The sequence below is a fragment of the Neltuma alba genome, unplaced genomic scaffold, assembly GCF_004799145.2.
Source record: "Neltuma alba isolate B1F8T4 unplaced genomic scaffold, ASM479914v2 tig00011988_pilon, whole genome shotgun sequence".
Taxonomy (NCBI): domain Eukaryota; kingdom Viridiplantae; phylum Streptophyta; class Magnoliopsida; order Fabales; family Fabaceae; genus Neltuma; species Neltuma alba.
In genome coordinates this window covers 598686-614517 of record NW_021636561.1, presented here as the reverse complement: position 1 = coordinate 614517, position 15832 = coordinate 598686, and the positions used below count along the sequence as shown (strand labels likewise).

General features: G+C 31.3%; 2 protein-coding genes across 2 annotated transcripts; one reads left to right on the top strand and one right to left on the bottom strand.

Moving 5' to 3' along the window:
* Positions 1 to 1930: 1930 nt before the first annotated feature.
* Positions 1931 to 5900, bottom strand: LOC114720522 (methyltransferase-like protein 7A). The gene is made up of 5 exons (XM_028906162.1): positions 5856 to 5900; positions 3000 to 3212; positions 2506 to 2602; positions 2228 to 2290; positions 1931 to 2124 (listed from the first exon to the last, which is right to left on the bottom strand). Exons 1-5 carry the CDS (start codon positions 5898 to 5900, stop codon positions 1931 to 1933), a joined length of 612 nt encoding a protein of 203 aa, XP_028761995.1.
* Positions 5901 to 12402: 6502 nt separating this feature from the next.
* LOC114720479 (casparian strip membrane protein 1-like) lies at positions 12403 to 15083 on the top strand. The gene is made up of 3 exons (XM_028906124.1): positions 12403 to 12629; positions 12746 to 12869; positions 14755 to 15083. The coding sequence occupies exons 1-3, from the start codon at positions 12403 to 12405 to the stop codon at positions 14980 to 14982; spliced, it is 579 nt and encodes a 192-aa protein (XP_028761957.1). The 3' UTR covers positions 14983 to 15083.
* The last annotated feature ends 749 nt before the right edge of the window (positions 15084 to 15832 follow it).

The following is a 15832-nucleotide window of genomic DNA, read 5'->3' as shown; positions in this document are numbered from 1 at the left end:
GATTGACACACTGTCACTTAACAGAAAACGTTAGATTTTCATTCATGTAGGTTGACATTGCTATCATTTTTCAACTTCCAGAGCAATATTGCTCCAAAAAAAACTTCCTAATACCCACAGCTCCTCTGTGAAAACTTCCAGGGCAAAAATAACCTTTATCCCATTTTAGAAATGAAGGGAGCAAAGGGACAAAAAGAGAGCTGGGTTCAGTGGGGAAAGGTGTTTCGTTGAGGAATGTGGGCAGAAGTCAGACGAGTCCGACGAACCCAGTGCGGGTTGACCCATCTGGCTGGCCCGACCTAATATGTTCTTTGTCTGGTTTCAAATTTTAATGACTCACTTGCCCTTTCAGCATATCATGAATGATAATCCCTTTAACCTTACCTATAAAAAAGTGATTAATATAATAACTAAATAACTAATTTAAGAATATTAAAAAAATTAGTTAATTAGTTACTTGTAATAAATCGACGTATTCTTTCCTAAAATACGTACTCTTATTAATCATATATTTATGTTAGCATGAAAACCGGTTTATATATGTAATCACCATAGAGACTACTTTAGAGAAAAAGAAATAAATATAGAAGTTAAAATGAATTGAGATTTCATATTTAGGATTAAATTAAATATTTCCAATTGGTTTTTATACTTAGAACCAACCAGAGGCAGTACTAGTACTACTATAGTACTATAATTGAATTTTAGTACGTTTGTTCAATTGACAGGCCATCATTTTAAGCAATCGAGAATGAAGTGTTGTGCCGCGTTTTAGGTAATCCGTTACCAATATTACCAATAATAATTGGGCATTCACATTCATGTAAACGTAATATAGAGTTCTCATTAATATAATGTTTTTATATAATATAAAATCTATAATTAATCAAGGTCTTCCATACATAAATAATATTATTGTCATTTTTTTCAAGTTTTCTGCAACATATAAAAAAAGTTTAACATATTAACATAGGTGAAAAATAAAAAAGTATATATTGCAGTCAACATCCGTGGTTGAGTCCAATAAAACAAATGATGGCAAAAAAATAAGAATTGAATAAAACAAACCTAATTTCTATTAACCAAGGTTATCATTTCAAACATTGTGAGTTAAAAATTACATTAAGAAAATTACGTACCTGATAATCTTAAATACAATCAAATTCTTAAAAAGAGAGTAGTAGTTTTTGTGTTTTTGCCGGCAAAAAAGATATATATTAGTATATGTAATGTACATTGTGAAATTCATTATCTAAAATATGTAGTAGTTTTTACTCCCAACTTGGAGGTTGGAATCATGAACACTTGTTGAAACAATTTTTTTCTTAGAAAAATAGGAAAGAATTACAATAAGATCCTAAGAAAAGAAAATAATTACTAATAAGTCTCAATAACAAGTGAGTAATTGTCATTTAACTAGTCAGAAACTATTTGTCAATTGCAGATTGCTCTTTTGTCATTAGGACTTTTTAATAATCATATTCCTTACTTAGGACTTCACAGCAATTCTCCCAAAAAAAAATAGCGCCCTTCATTATTTCCTCACCTTTCATTCACTGACAAATTGGAAATAGTTATTCACTTGTTCTATCTTAAAAAATTGATTGTATAATTGCATATGTCCCCAAAAACTGATATTGGATTAGGTCCTGCGCATGCACGTCGGACATTAATATTATACACATATATATACTAAGAATATATTAAAAGGAATTGGAAATTGTTGTATGTGAGTAATATCTACGCAAATAAATTGGCAATGCCAAATATGTTGAGTCATGAAATCCCTAAAAAAGGGAAGGGAAAAAAAGCAAATGACTTTTTCCATATTTTGTATTTGTTTCAGGTAAGTTATTTATTTCTCTATTTGGCCAAAAGGTAAGTAATTTATTCAATGCCTGCTAAACTTCATAAGGGAAACATTTGATGCTCACTTGTAAGCTAGTCCATGTATATTGGGATTTAGAAATGAAGCATTTTCCAGAAATATTGTTTTGTGCTCAACTCTTGAAAACCCAGCTCCTGATATAAGGCTTTCTGTGTCTCTACGGAAGTGACACCCAACTTCAAATTTACTTGTAAGAGGATATAGAATTCTCTGGGTATATCTGAGAACTATTCCCTCTGTATCTCCATTCAACACAAGAACGAACAGAAATAAAAATAAGCTACTTGATAAAATCACAGCTTTTTATTTCAAAAGTGAACTGGACGGTTTTGTTTGTACCTTTTGCTTCAACGTGTTCTATAAATACATAGACCCCGCCTGGCCGCAACACTCTCTTAATTTCTACATAGAGAGTTCAAATTGTTTAGATGATGGACTTGGATTATAAATGGTGCATAATCAATGAAAAAAATAAAAAATAAAAAGAAGAATCTATCATGTGTAGGATAAAAATTCAGTCCCCTTCTGATGTAGTACATATGGAGAATTAACCAAATTCTAAGAGGTGCAAAACTTAAATAAACAAATAACGAGAAGGATTTAATAAATTTCAGTACCTTTAAGTGTCATGGAAACATCTTTGACACAACACAAGACAAATGTTCCAACCACTGCATCTACCGAAGCATCATCTAATGGTATAGCCTCCCCGACCTGAACATAGCTAATAACTTGAACATTTAGTTCACTGCTACAAAACATTCATTTCCATCTGGAACAGACGAGCATGAAGCTTCATACTCATCTGTTCACCCATGATCAGACGAGTATGGGATTGGTCATACTCGCCTGTTATGGACATGACGAATATGTAACTCCTATCTATGTCTTTTTAGTCAACTTCTCCTCCTAAACGACGAAAATGAGCCTCCAGAATAGGAAAAAATAGCATTATTTGTAGTAGTGATTCTTATTTTATCTAGCTTCTTTTATTCCAATCCAAATGCAATCTTCAAAACTATTGAAGTTCATTGCCACCATCATCATCATCCTCTTTACAGCATTTTCATTTCTTCCTGTTTTCAAAAAGTGGGAAGAACAATATACATACAGCACGAATAAACTCGAAATTCGAAGGTGGCAAGCCAGCAGATATCGCGGCGGACCGAGCACAGTTTTCCATCGTTTGGTTTGGATCAATGCCAACAACCTGAACATCAGAATTTCTAGCATAGTAAAAGAGATTAGGTCCTGTACCAATTCCAACCTCCAAAATTTTTTGCGCCTTTCCCCTCATCAAACTGCTGAAGATTTCTGACCTAAGCTAAGCAAACAATAGAAAACATCTCAAATTGAAGCCCAATGCAATTAATAACCCAGAACATTAAAATGAATCGCAACTATTCATCATCGTGACATGAATCCAAATCCCAGAAAAACGAAAGATAAACCTTAGTTTTAGAAGATGTCGCATACTTCAGACCTGATGCAAATAACTCCTCCTACCTAAAGGAATGCAGAAACCGACACATGATGAAAACAACCTGTTATTATTACATTGAACAAAAGGAGTTTACACAGTGTGATATTAATGCTATGCTTGGATAGTTGGATAAGAAGAAAAGTTGAGAGGAAAGAAAATAGGAGGAGAGAAAATAGAGAGAAGGAAAAAGTGAAGGGAAGTTATGATCATCCCTCTTGCTTGGATGGATGAGAAAAAATAGAGAGAAGAGAAAATTAGCATATCTCTAAATGACTAAAATGTCCTTATCAAAATATATCATATTTACAATTAAATTAAATTAAATATTACAATAGAAAAATTATTCTAACATTAGCATCATCAAATAATTTAAAATCAAGTTATTTGGTTTGTATATATTTTCAGATTATTATATTTTAAAACCAAATTATTTAATAAAAATATTGTTTTAAGATGAAAAAAAGTGAATAACCTTTTAAATATAATAAAAGAAAATAAATATGGAGAGGAAGAGAGAGGAGGGGTAGTCATGGAAGTCTTGTTTTCCTTCCCAAATCTCTCCACATATGGAGAGAAAATGAAGCATGGGGCCCATCTTATTTTTTCTTTTACTTTTCCTTCCTCTCACATTTTCTCTCCTATCCAAGCAAGAGAAAACTTTTTCTTCTCGTGTTTTCCTCTGTAGTTTTCTCTCTTCCCTAATTTTCTCTCAATCCAAGCAAGGAGTTAAAGACAAAGCACTGTACACGTAGCCCAGTATTACATCAATTTTTAAATTTAAATCAGTAATTATATTTGCAAAAAATAATCACGCAGTGCCGGTATTTTAAGCAGACGTTTTTGAAAATAATGATTTTTAAGAAAAGCTGAATTGCTCATATGCCGGTACTGTTACGGTTTTTGGCCCAGTTTCCTAATCGTGGTTGGTCTTTCAAATTCAAATTAACTAGTTCAAAACCTGCGCAATGTGCGGGTGTGTACATCTTAAAACATTATATGAGGCGTGACATGGGAATACATTCCATTCTCACCACAAAATGAGTATGAGGTGATCATCTTAATTTAGGCTATCCTGGCTAATTTTGGATGGTTCAAATTTATTTCAACTTTTTATATATTTTAAATATTTTTTATTTTAATATATATACATAATTGGAAATAAAAAATAATATTTGTTTAAAAAAATTGAAAAATTTTGCAAATTAAAAATTTCAAATCTTAATCATCCATATCAGATTTTAGATGGTCTAATTGTATAGTGAGCATTGAATGAAAATCTGATGTGACATGTTGCTGTCAGTAAATATCATTAGTTTATAATTTGAAATTATATAAATATATGTCAATACTATAAAATATTTCTTAACTTTTTGAATTCTAGAATTTTAAATACAAATGGGGAAGATTTGTTATAATTTAAAATGTAAAATCAATAATAAATTTAAAGAGTCAGATCCATAATTTCAATTGGCAATCATCTATCATGATAATATAGGAAGTAAATTTTTTTTAATTTCTAGAATTTTAAATTTAAATAATACATATTAAGTTAGGATCTTTATACAGGAAGAACAAAACAAAATTTAAAAAGAATATAAAATTTCAAAATATCTGTTCATTTGATGTTGAAACAGGCAGTGTTCTTTACTTTATTTTAATATTTATTTAATGAAATATAATATGCATTCTATAAACTGAAAGACGTGTTTGTTATTTAAAGATCAGGCTAAGCTTTAGAGCACTGCGGTTTTGATGGTTGTCATTACAATGTACTTGTCTATTGGGTTCTCTCCTTATCTGTTAATGTACTTAATTTTTGTTTTAAAAAAATTAATATATGGTCATTCTTTATTGTTTAATTTGGTGCACGAAGAGTAGAGCTGAACGTGATAACTTTGGTTGCGAGAAGGATTTGGAGATGTGCATTAGAGCAAAAAATAATAATTATATCCATGACTTCAAAGAAGATAGAAGAGTTTGATCATATCTTCTTTAATTGTTTAAGTGGACCTTGGACAGCGATTCAAAACATAGTGGTCTTCATCAGTAATAATTTTTCATATGCATCAGATTTTCCATGTCTTCTGACATAAAAAGTTCCTTTTAAAAGTATTTTTTTTACAAATCGAAATAAACTCCTTTACATATTTATTTTGTATACTTTAAAATTATTTTTAAAACTATGGTTTTGATTCCATCCAAACATCTCATAGAATAGTATCTAAATAAAGTAGAGATATGGGGTTGGATAAAGTAGAGATATGGCAACATGGAGGCGTTCTGGTAAAACCTAGCATATTGTGGACGATCCTATATATGTTGGAGTAGGTTTTTTTTTTTTGGGGCCATCTATTGGAGTAGTTATTTCATGGAAGCAGATATTTACATTTCTTTATATACTAAACTTTTGGAGGGTAGGAAGAATGCTAATAATGTCCTGTGCTTTTGGCAACCGTATGTTGAAGCAGTTTGTTTTGGCAGGACCTGGCATCCTGGTGAACCTTGAACAGTAATTATTTTCCTTTTCATTGGTGCTTTTTTTTTTTTTGCTGAAGCATAAGTATTCTTCCATTGAAAGCAATCCTATTTGAGGCATTGCGAGGTACTAAATGTGAATGCAGGCACCTCTTTTATTGGGGATTTAAACCTTAGTTCGCGATATTGTGAGGGACTAGCCTTTCCGTTAGACCCAACCCTATTAGATTCATTGATACGTATATTGAGCATTCAACTATTGGAACATTGGGAAACCCTCTGTTTTTGCTTTGTTTGAATAATCTAAATGGATATATGCTACATTTTCGAGATCATTCTCTTGGATTTTCGTCATTGCTTCAGTATAAACTATAAGCTGGGCAGGTAAAATAAATGCATCTGCAAAAATACTACCAAAGTATTGTTATTTAAGCTCACCTATGACCTATCAAAATTTATTGGTATGAGCAATTCAAGAAATGTGAAGGATAGTTAACATTTTGTTAGTTCAGTTAATTTATAACTGAGTTGTGCGTTCAGTTTGTATGTTTAGTTGATACTCCATGTATATAAATACTCCTATTCATTAATGAGAAAGCAAGCACTTCATTTTTCCGAACTCAGTTACAAGAAATTCCATCATATTTATTATGTAATTTCGATGTTTTGTTAGGACGGCAAGTATGACTTCTACAATGAATCTAGTTTAGCTGAAAATGAAGTATACAAGTGAAAGGACTCAATGTTTCCAAATATTAATAGCTGAAAAATTCCTAATTTTACTTGCTAGCTATCTAGGTGAGGAATGATGATCTAACTTCATTTCTAATTCTTTATTCCCCCTTTACTATTTCCCCTGTTTCTGTTTCAAAAGATCCAAATGTATGTCTCTCTGTTTTAATTAGATGCGCACACACATGTATATATATATATATATATATCTGCAGAATTCAGCATCATGTTCCAGTTGCTACAGATTTGGATGTTTCCCTATAAAGTGATCACTGAAAAATTCCTTGCCCATGATGTTGCTGACTCACTTCTATCCAAATTCCCTTAAAATAATCAGATTTATTACCAAAATGAAACCCAAAGACAGTGGACGAAGTTGCCGTCACATGATTGTCATTTTCTAAAAACTACAAACTTATCCCCAACATTTGCGGCCATATTAGCATGTGGGTTTTTCCTTGTCTTCTCATGTCTTGTTCTTTATTACTCTATCACTTTCCTTTTATAAGACAGTTTGGTTTTATTATTTCTTATTATCAAAATGAAATACCAAAAGCGCTATGCTTTGGCAAACGATGATTATTTTCTAATGTTTATCAAAGTTTCTGCATGTGAATACAGAATGTTTGTGCTGGCATAGAAGTTCACTTATTTTTTTCAGCAGCTTTCTTTCTGTTTTGGAACCACATTAGCTGTTACGAGAATAAACTAGTAATAAATTTTTTGTTCTTCTTTCTTCTTCTTCTTCGAGATATGCGCCAAGGCGTCTCCTCTTTAGATGAATCATTCATAGCTAGATCAATACCTATGTCAACGTTTTAGCTGGAAATCACTGACAGACAGAGCTATTTTCAGAATCAGAATCAGAATTATAAAATACCACTATTTCTTTAAGCTTGGTAGCATTCCAGCAAGTGAATTTTTTTTAATTTTCTTCTGCCTTAATTCCTTCAGTTAATTGAACATGTGTTTGGATAATATCGCTGAGCTTTTATCATTCGGTTCTTGTCATATACTACCTCATGTCCTTAATATAAGACATTGTTTGACTTTTATTTTGGTTCTAAATATAAGACCCCTATCCACTTTTTCTCTTATATTTATACATTTTTTCCCCATGTAGTTCTTCTAACAATGGTAGTTCTAGCCAATACACTTGATGAGCAAGGATATTTTAGAAAAAATAACATATTTATTAAAAATAACTAACTTAACTTCTTTCCTTAATCTCTTCAAATTAGTCAACTAGCTCTTATAATTAGGACCGGAGGTAGTATAATAGAATCATTAATTCAATTGCTCTCCCTCCGTCGCTTTACGCTTCAACACCTTGTTTAAGTGACGTTAAATACTTCAAATTGCATAATATCAGAACTGATGTCTCGATGAAAATGCATGCTTCATTTGCAGAATTTACGATTTTTGAATTGGGAAACTCTTTCTTTTGAGTTCGACAATAAGTATTATGTTATGAGCATCATGTTAGGGAGGCTCGCCTTGAAAAGCGAGACTCATCAAAAGTCTGTAGGGAGAGTTCATTCTAAAAGAGCAGTCCACTATCGCTCTGTGAATTGATCATGCATGCTAGATAGAAGCGCTTGTTTGGCAAGTTGTATTTGGCTAGATGCGTACGTACCTCCTGCTCACATGTCAGATTATATTCTTGATGATAATGAATAAACCTATGGGTTTTGGACATAGGGATTCTAAGCTAAAAGTTTCTCCTGGCTTAATGAGGTGTTTGGATTAATTATTAGACCTCTATATATATATATATAATGATACTTGCAAGTGGCTTCTCAAAATTAGCTTATAAGAAAAGAAAATACTCCTCCAGTCCTTAATATAAAACCTATTTAACTAATTTGCTTAGATTAAAGAAGTTAGGTAAGTTAGTTAATTATAAGAAATATGACTTTTTCTTAAAACACCATAATCATCTTATTTAATATCCTCCCTCCCTTACATACTTGATTATGATTAAGGAAGTATCTATAGGGGTAATTTAGAAAAAATTGATAAATATGAGAAATAGATCTTATATTTAGGACTAAAATTAACTTAACAATTAGGTCATATATTAAGAACCAGAACAGTATAAAATTTCAAGACCATAAAGCAGCTATTCATTTCTAAATTGACTAATTTATCTCACTAGACTTGTCTGCATAGTAGATTATTGGGCAATGGGCAATAGTGCAACGCTTCAAAATTTATAGTCCATATCATATCTTACTTTACGATCTTAATATAAGATCTACTTAACTAATTTAGATGGGTTAAGAAATGTAGTTAAATTAGTTATTTGTCAAAATATGTGTTTGTTTTTCTAAATATTCTCTCAAATCATTTGGATTGAAACTTTTCTTTGATGCAAACTCTCCTCACATTTGTAATCAATAAGTTTAGTTTGATAAATAATTAAGGAAAATATTAAAGATAAAGGAATTAAAACTGATTAAGAAAGATGTGTACCACAGGCTTGTGCATAAACTATGAAATTATTGATGATGATGATGATCTTTGGTACCCCAGTCACAATGCACCAACCCCCACCCATCAACTGTTCATGAACCCTATCCAAGCACACGTCTTGTACACGCTTTGCTGCACAAACGGTACCAAATGCTAAGCATGTACAACTTGGTAATTAATACACCCTTATTAAACTATACTAATCTCTCTTATAGTATACTCTTCTAACGACTTCTACAAACATAATTACTCCTTTGATTGTTAATATATGACCTAATTAAGGTGTTGATATTTGTCCTATATGTAAGACCTATTTTACATGTTTATCAATTTTTTTTAAAATTGACCCTATTGATATCCTCTCAATAATAATCAAGTAGGAGAGGAATGGAGAAAATTAAAGGAGATATTTAGGATGTTTTAAAAAAAATATATTATATTAACTAATTTAACTAACATTTTTAATCTACTCAAATTAGTTAATTAGGTCTTATATTAAAGACTCAAGGAGTAGTTTATATTTAAAACTCTTATTATGATAGTTCATATGTTTTTACATAACACTAGTATATTATTACATATACTCTGCATACTCCATCTGATCGATTTCAATTTTAAGGCACTAGAAGAAGCATTTCTTTAATCTATAATATGAGGCATTGGAAAGGGTTTGTCCCGTGCATTATTTATTTGTTTGTTTTCAATTTTAACTCTAATTATGAATCTTCCACAAAATTAAGTTAGGAAAGTGATGTTCGAGGCAAAAGGAAAACCTACAGACCCATTAGCCAAAAACCACTGAGGGGTAAATGTGGGAAAATCTTGTTTTGGACAGACAAAATTGGGAGAGGAAAAAGAAGCTAACTTCAACCAATTTTTGTAGTATGTGTAAATTAGTTAACAATATTTTATAGAGTATTTTCATTGGTCTTTATTATGAGAAACATTTAATTATCTCACTAATTAAGTTATTTATTTTATTTAAAAGTAAAATAAAATAAAATTTCGTTCATATTTCAACTTAGACATTAAAGGTTGATGTAATTTTTTTTAAAACTTGCATCACATTCTCTTTCATGTTTAAAACTTTAAAATTAAAGTATTCTATTTGATAATTAATTCTGTCCAGTTCAGTAGATGCAGCTTCTTTATTTTGTTCTAACTCCAACTCCACCAACTTCACAAGGGCCTGCCTGCTAATTTGACTACCTTCTCATATAGTTTTGATAATTCTACCATCGAATTATTTTAGACCTAATTAAAAGCAAACAAATACACAAACTAATAAAAATTGTCGCCAACTAAATAACTTAATTAAAACCTTTCATATTTCAAATCCAACTCCATCGCTTAATGGCAACCATTATTACTTCTTTAATCTGCAGTTTTATACTTTTTTAAAAAATATATATAATGTGTCTTTGAAGTTGAGGGGGAGAGTGTGACTCGGGTTCGAAGAAGACTTGCTTAATCTCTTTTTCATATACATGAGCCTTTTTTTAATTATTGTTATTTCTCGTTTATTCCGAAATATTCTATAAAATTTGCATCTCAAAAATTAATTCTAAACTCATCATTTCTTTTATGATCAGTCCTCTTTTGAACTGTAACTCCTTCAGACTGTAATATCATGACTAAAATGTCATTTTGTGTGCGTGTGTACATGGGGGCATGCATTAGATTGTTCAAAATTGACTAAAAATTCGAAAACAACATGAATTATGATACAAAATTAACTAAAATTTTAACCGCGAGCGTGAAATGGCACCCCAAAAAATTAGAAATAAAATTACATTTGAAAAATAATATCATAATTAAAATTTTCATACTAAAAAGATCGAGATAAATTTTATCTAAAAAGTAAGATCAAGATTAAAATCGCACATTTGTCCAAAGATAGAAAACTCATCGGAGAATCCCACACAAAAAAGCTTGAAATCAATAAATCTTAAATCAGGTTTAATAATAACATTTTAATAGATTTTGACATTCTAAGTTTGCAAATAAAAATATATTTTTATAAAAATTTTCTCATTTAAAATTTAGTAATTTCAAAATTGTTTATCTAAAATTCTCCCAAAATCCATTAGCTTGTTGTCTAAATGGGGGGAAAAAACGTGTGGTCGTCACATTCCCACCCTCAAAATTGTTTATCTAAAATTCTCCCAAAATCCATTAGCTTGTTGTCTAAATGGGGGGAAAAAACGTGTGGTCGTCACATTCCCACCCTCCACATGTCACCAAATTAAATATTTAACCAAAATTATTAAGAGTTGAATTAATAGAATGCAAGTATTGGAGCAGGAAGAATGATCTCGAACTGACTTTTGTTGTTTTCACATATAATGCATAATACGAGGTCTCTTATATGTTTCCTTTTTTTCATCCTTCTACTACACCATGAAAGCTTGCCTATTACCAAGTTACGCGTGGCCTTTGGACAGCTCAAGACGACAAAAAGGGCCCCGAGAATATTTAAAGTTACATTTGGACCCTTGCTTGTAAAACTTTTAAGAATAGTCACCAACACCAGAAATTTTAAAGAAGGATTATGGGACTTGGGGATAAAGTTTTTTTGTATTGAAAAATAGCTCCTCTTTACTTTTTTAAAGCATTCATCCTTAATTTTTTTTTTTCAGTTTTTTCAATACTAATTAAGTTTTAAATATTTGACATCACATTTAATTTTTTTTCCAGCACTCATCTTTAATATTGCTTTAGATATAAAGCTTTTCCAAGATTCAAATGAAAAAAAAAATTGTCAACTCACTTGAAAATTTTTTTTATAAATGTAAAATTTGAAAGTAGACGAATTAAATAAAGATGAGTGCGAAAGAAAACAAAGTCCAGTACTTAACAAAATTTTTAAAAAAATGTATGTAGATTGAAAAAGAATCAAATCATGAGTACTATCAAAGTCAAAACAAAATATTGAAAAAAGAAAAATAAAAAGAGTACATTCTGGTCAACAGGAAATTCTTAATTGTTGTCAAGTACCATGATCTTTATTTGGATTGATTGGAAAAAGAGACCCTGATGTTATACTTAAAACATTTCAAGAATCCATATAGTCCTCACAAGTAAATAACGTTGTTTAGATGTCCTCAAGTGTCATTTTCCTCATAAACCAAACCACTCTGATCTTGACTACCTAATCCATGTTCTCGTCTCTCTGTGTGTGTCATCTTCTTGTGAAATCCAAAATGTGGACATCGCCACTGCTCATCTTGAGCTCTATATAGATAGTTTCATATCGTACAACAACATCAATCACATTATCAGATATTCATATACATACACGTCGCCCTTAATTATCACAGAGGTCCTGAGACAATATAGTACTGGGAAAATGAAGGGAAGCAGTGCAGTTGAAGCTGGGGAAGTAGTTTCAAAGGGAATAGCATCAAGAAGAGTGATGAAAAGAGGGCTCTCTGTAATGGATCTGGTTCTCAGAATCATAGCCATTGCCGCAACTTTTGGTAGCGCTGTGGCCATGGCTACTTCTCACGAGAGGCTTCCCTTTATCACTCAGTTCGTTCACTTCAGAGCTGAGTTCGATGACCTTCCCAGCTTCTTGTATCTCTCTCTCTCTACATGTGTGTGTGTGTGTATCATATTATTCTTACTGACAAGGCTGGATGTGGCCATATATATGTATATATGCTGAAATGATGATGATGATGATGATGCAGGTTTTTTGTGCTGGGCAACGCTATTGTGTGTGGCTATCTGGTTCTTTCAATTGTCCTTTCCATCTTCCACATAGCCAGAACCACTGCAGTTAAGAGCAGGATTCTCTTGCTCTTTCTCGACGCGGTAATCATTCTGATTCTTCTTTTATATATGTGTGTGTATATATATATCACTTGGGTTACATATACATAGATATATACTACCTCTGGTTCTAATTATAAGACCTTGTTCACATATGCTAATGAAAAAAAGTTATGCGTCTTCAACTTCGTAATTTATATTTTGATATATTGATGCACAGTCAACGTAAAATATTACTAATACTCGACGATGGTTTTATGTATTCCCGGTTTTTTTTTTTGGGGGGGGCCGGGGGGGTGGGGAGAGCTGGGGTTTCCACTTGGAGTAGTTGAAAGGGATAAAGCTACGTACGTAAAGTGAGATGTTCAAAACTCGAAGTCTCATAATATATAACAAAGAAGAGATCCAGACATATACAATCCACGGGCGGAATTAATATCAATAGAATTATTCTCCACAATTCTTAATATAACATTTAATTAACTGATATAAGTAAATTAAGAAAATTAGTTAAATTTGTTAATATGACACTACCTCCAATCCTTAATGTAAGAGTTAGATAACTAATTTGAGGAGATTAAGAAAATTATTTAAGTCAGTTGTTTGTAACAAATATGTGTTGACTTTCTTAAATTACTCTTATTCAATTATATATTGGAATTACACTTAGTAGAAATATCCTACAATCAATAGGGATATTTTTTAGAATACATTATAAGCTTGGAAGACAAAGTGGATTGAAGTTGTATACTCTCTCCAGTTCAAAATATAAGCTAAACTTTCTTAAAAGGGTTGGTTTTTTTTTATAAGATAATATTCACTTTTTTCCAAGCATTTAATGAGTTTTTTTTTCCAATTTTAGCCCCTATATTCTCTTTCCTCTTTAATTCATTTATTACATCTTTTATTTATTCTCTTCATTAATAAGGGTATATTAGGAAAAACAAATATATGCCTTATACATTTATTGTTTTAAATTGATTTTAATTAGTTTCTTGATAAACATAATAGATAATGTTTAGCTTATATTTTGAATCGGGGAGAGTATTTAAAATTGCCAATTAGCTTTTATATTTAAGACACGAGGTAGCATGTTTTTTCCAAAATACTATAAGTATCTTTTTTAATTATCTTTCTCCCCCACCTATTTGATTATTGTTAGTCGAATATTAACAGGTTATTGTTGGTAGAATATTAACAGGGTTAATTTAAAAAAAATTGATAAACATATAAAATAGGTCTTACATATATATAACCAATATTAATTTCCAAATTAGGTCTTCAAAGACGGGAGGAGTATTTAAAAATCTTTTATATACTAGTATGTAATCGACTTAATAAATTAAATTATCAAACTTTCCATAAATCTCGTTGCGTTATTGACATGGACTATTTTAAAGTATTATACGATCCCAACGGCTCCAAATTGAAGTCAAGAGGAGGGTAGTTAGGAAGACATATAATATACTCACACACACAAACAAGCAGAGGAATCACATGCCATATAGTTAAATTTTTTGGAAGATCACGTTTGCAAACGAGTTGGAAGATCACGTTTGCAAACCAAGGAAGAATATATTAAGTACAAATAGCAACCTTAAAATTTGAAATTACTGTAAAAAGAAATCTTTGCTTTTTTTTTTTTTTTTTGCTAAAAAAAATTAAAATGAAGTATAGAGTTGTCATGATAAAAATGTCCCCCTCTCTCCAACAAGAGTCGGTTGAATTAACGAGAAGTTGGCTTATAACTCAAAAGATTATGACCTCAAATCCCGCTATCAACGTGAAGATTCTGTTGGTAAAGAATGTGTAAGTACCTCCGTAAAAAATGTCCCCCCCCCCCGCTCTCCTCTGTTATAGTTTCCCTTAAAATTCTAATTCCGACATTATTATATTGTAAATGATTAAGCTGATAAGGATTCTGCAGGTAGCGATGGGGTTTCTGACATCGGCAGCGGCAGCAGCGACGGCAATCGTGGAGGTAGCACACCACGGCAACCCAAACACGAACTGGTTTCCAATCTGCCAACAATATAACAGTTTCTGCGAGCGAGTTTCGGGAACCCTAATTGGCTCTTTCATCGCAGTGATTGTGTTGCTCATTCTCATCCTCATATCTGCAGTTTCCATCTCCCGAATTCATCATCATGCCTGAGACCCAATGCATAGTTTAAAAACCTTTTCGTCCTTTAATATATTTGTGTTCTCTTCTTTCGTTTCGTCGCTTGTGAACAGTAATTATATTAACTCATGTCCCTTTGTGTGTGCCTTAATTTGGTTATTATGGACTTTGATCAAGCAATATATTAATGTACCATTCTTGGTTTGGAATTTGCTTGCATACTTGATTGATATTTCAGTTTATTTTGATCATCCTTTAGCCTTCCAATGCAACTCACAGAGTTATTATATTCATGAAGAGTCGAACTCAGTCCCATTGAGCTAGAAATCGTCTACATAGTTAATATTTCAACTTAAACTCACTTTAGATGAGGCTATATTTATTAGTATTCAACAAAAATGGTATGCATTAAAGATATTTCCAATGCAAATAATAATTAAAGAGAATGTTTTATATGAAAAAACAACTTATACTTTTTTCAAATAAATAAATAAATAAAATTTTTAACTTCCGTAAATTAGTTATTTAGTTTCTATATTAAGTATGAGGGAGTATTCACTGGAAAAAAAATGCAGGAGGGAATAGCACCAAATAAGATCAAATTGTTATAAAAGAGAATCTATAAATCATTAAAATGACTTTTTTTCCCCACTCCTACAAATGATTTGGTATTTGTTTGGGATTATGACTGGAATTCTCAAAAGTATTTATTTATGTAATTCGAGACAAATATCTCACATATTTATCTTGTCCTTCGAAATTATGATTAAAAAGCTACTTTTGAAGGATCCTGTCATGATTAATATAATGTAATGCAGTGCAATGGAAATGTAATGTAATATTAATTACAAGGATACTGTTTGGTATGTTTTATAAGACGGGT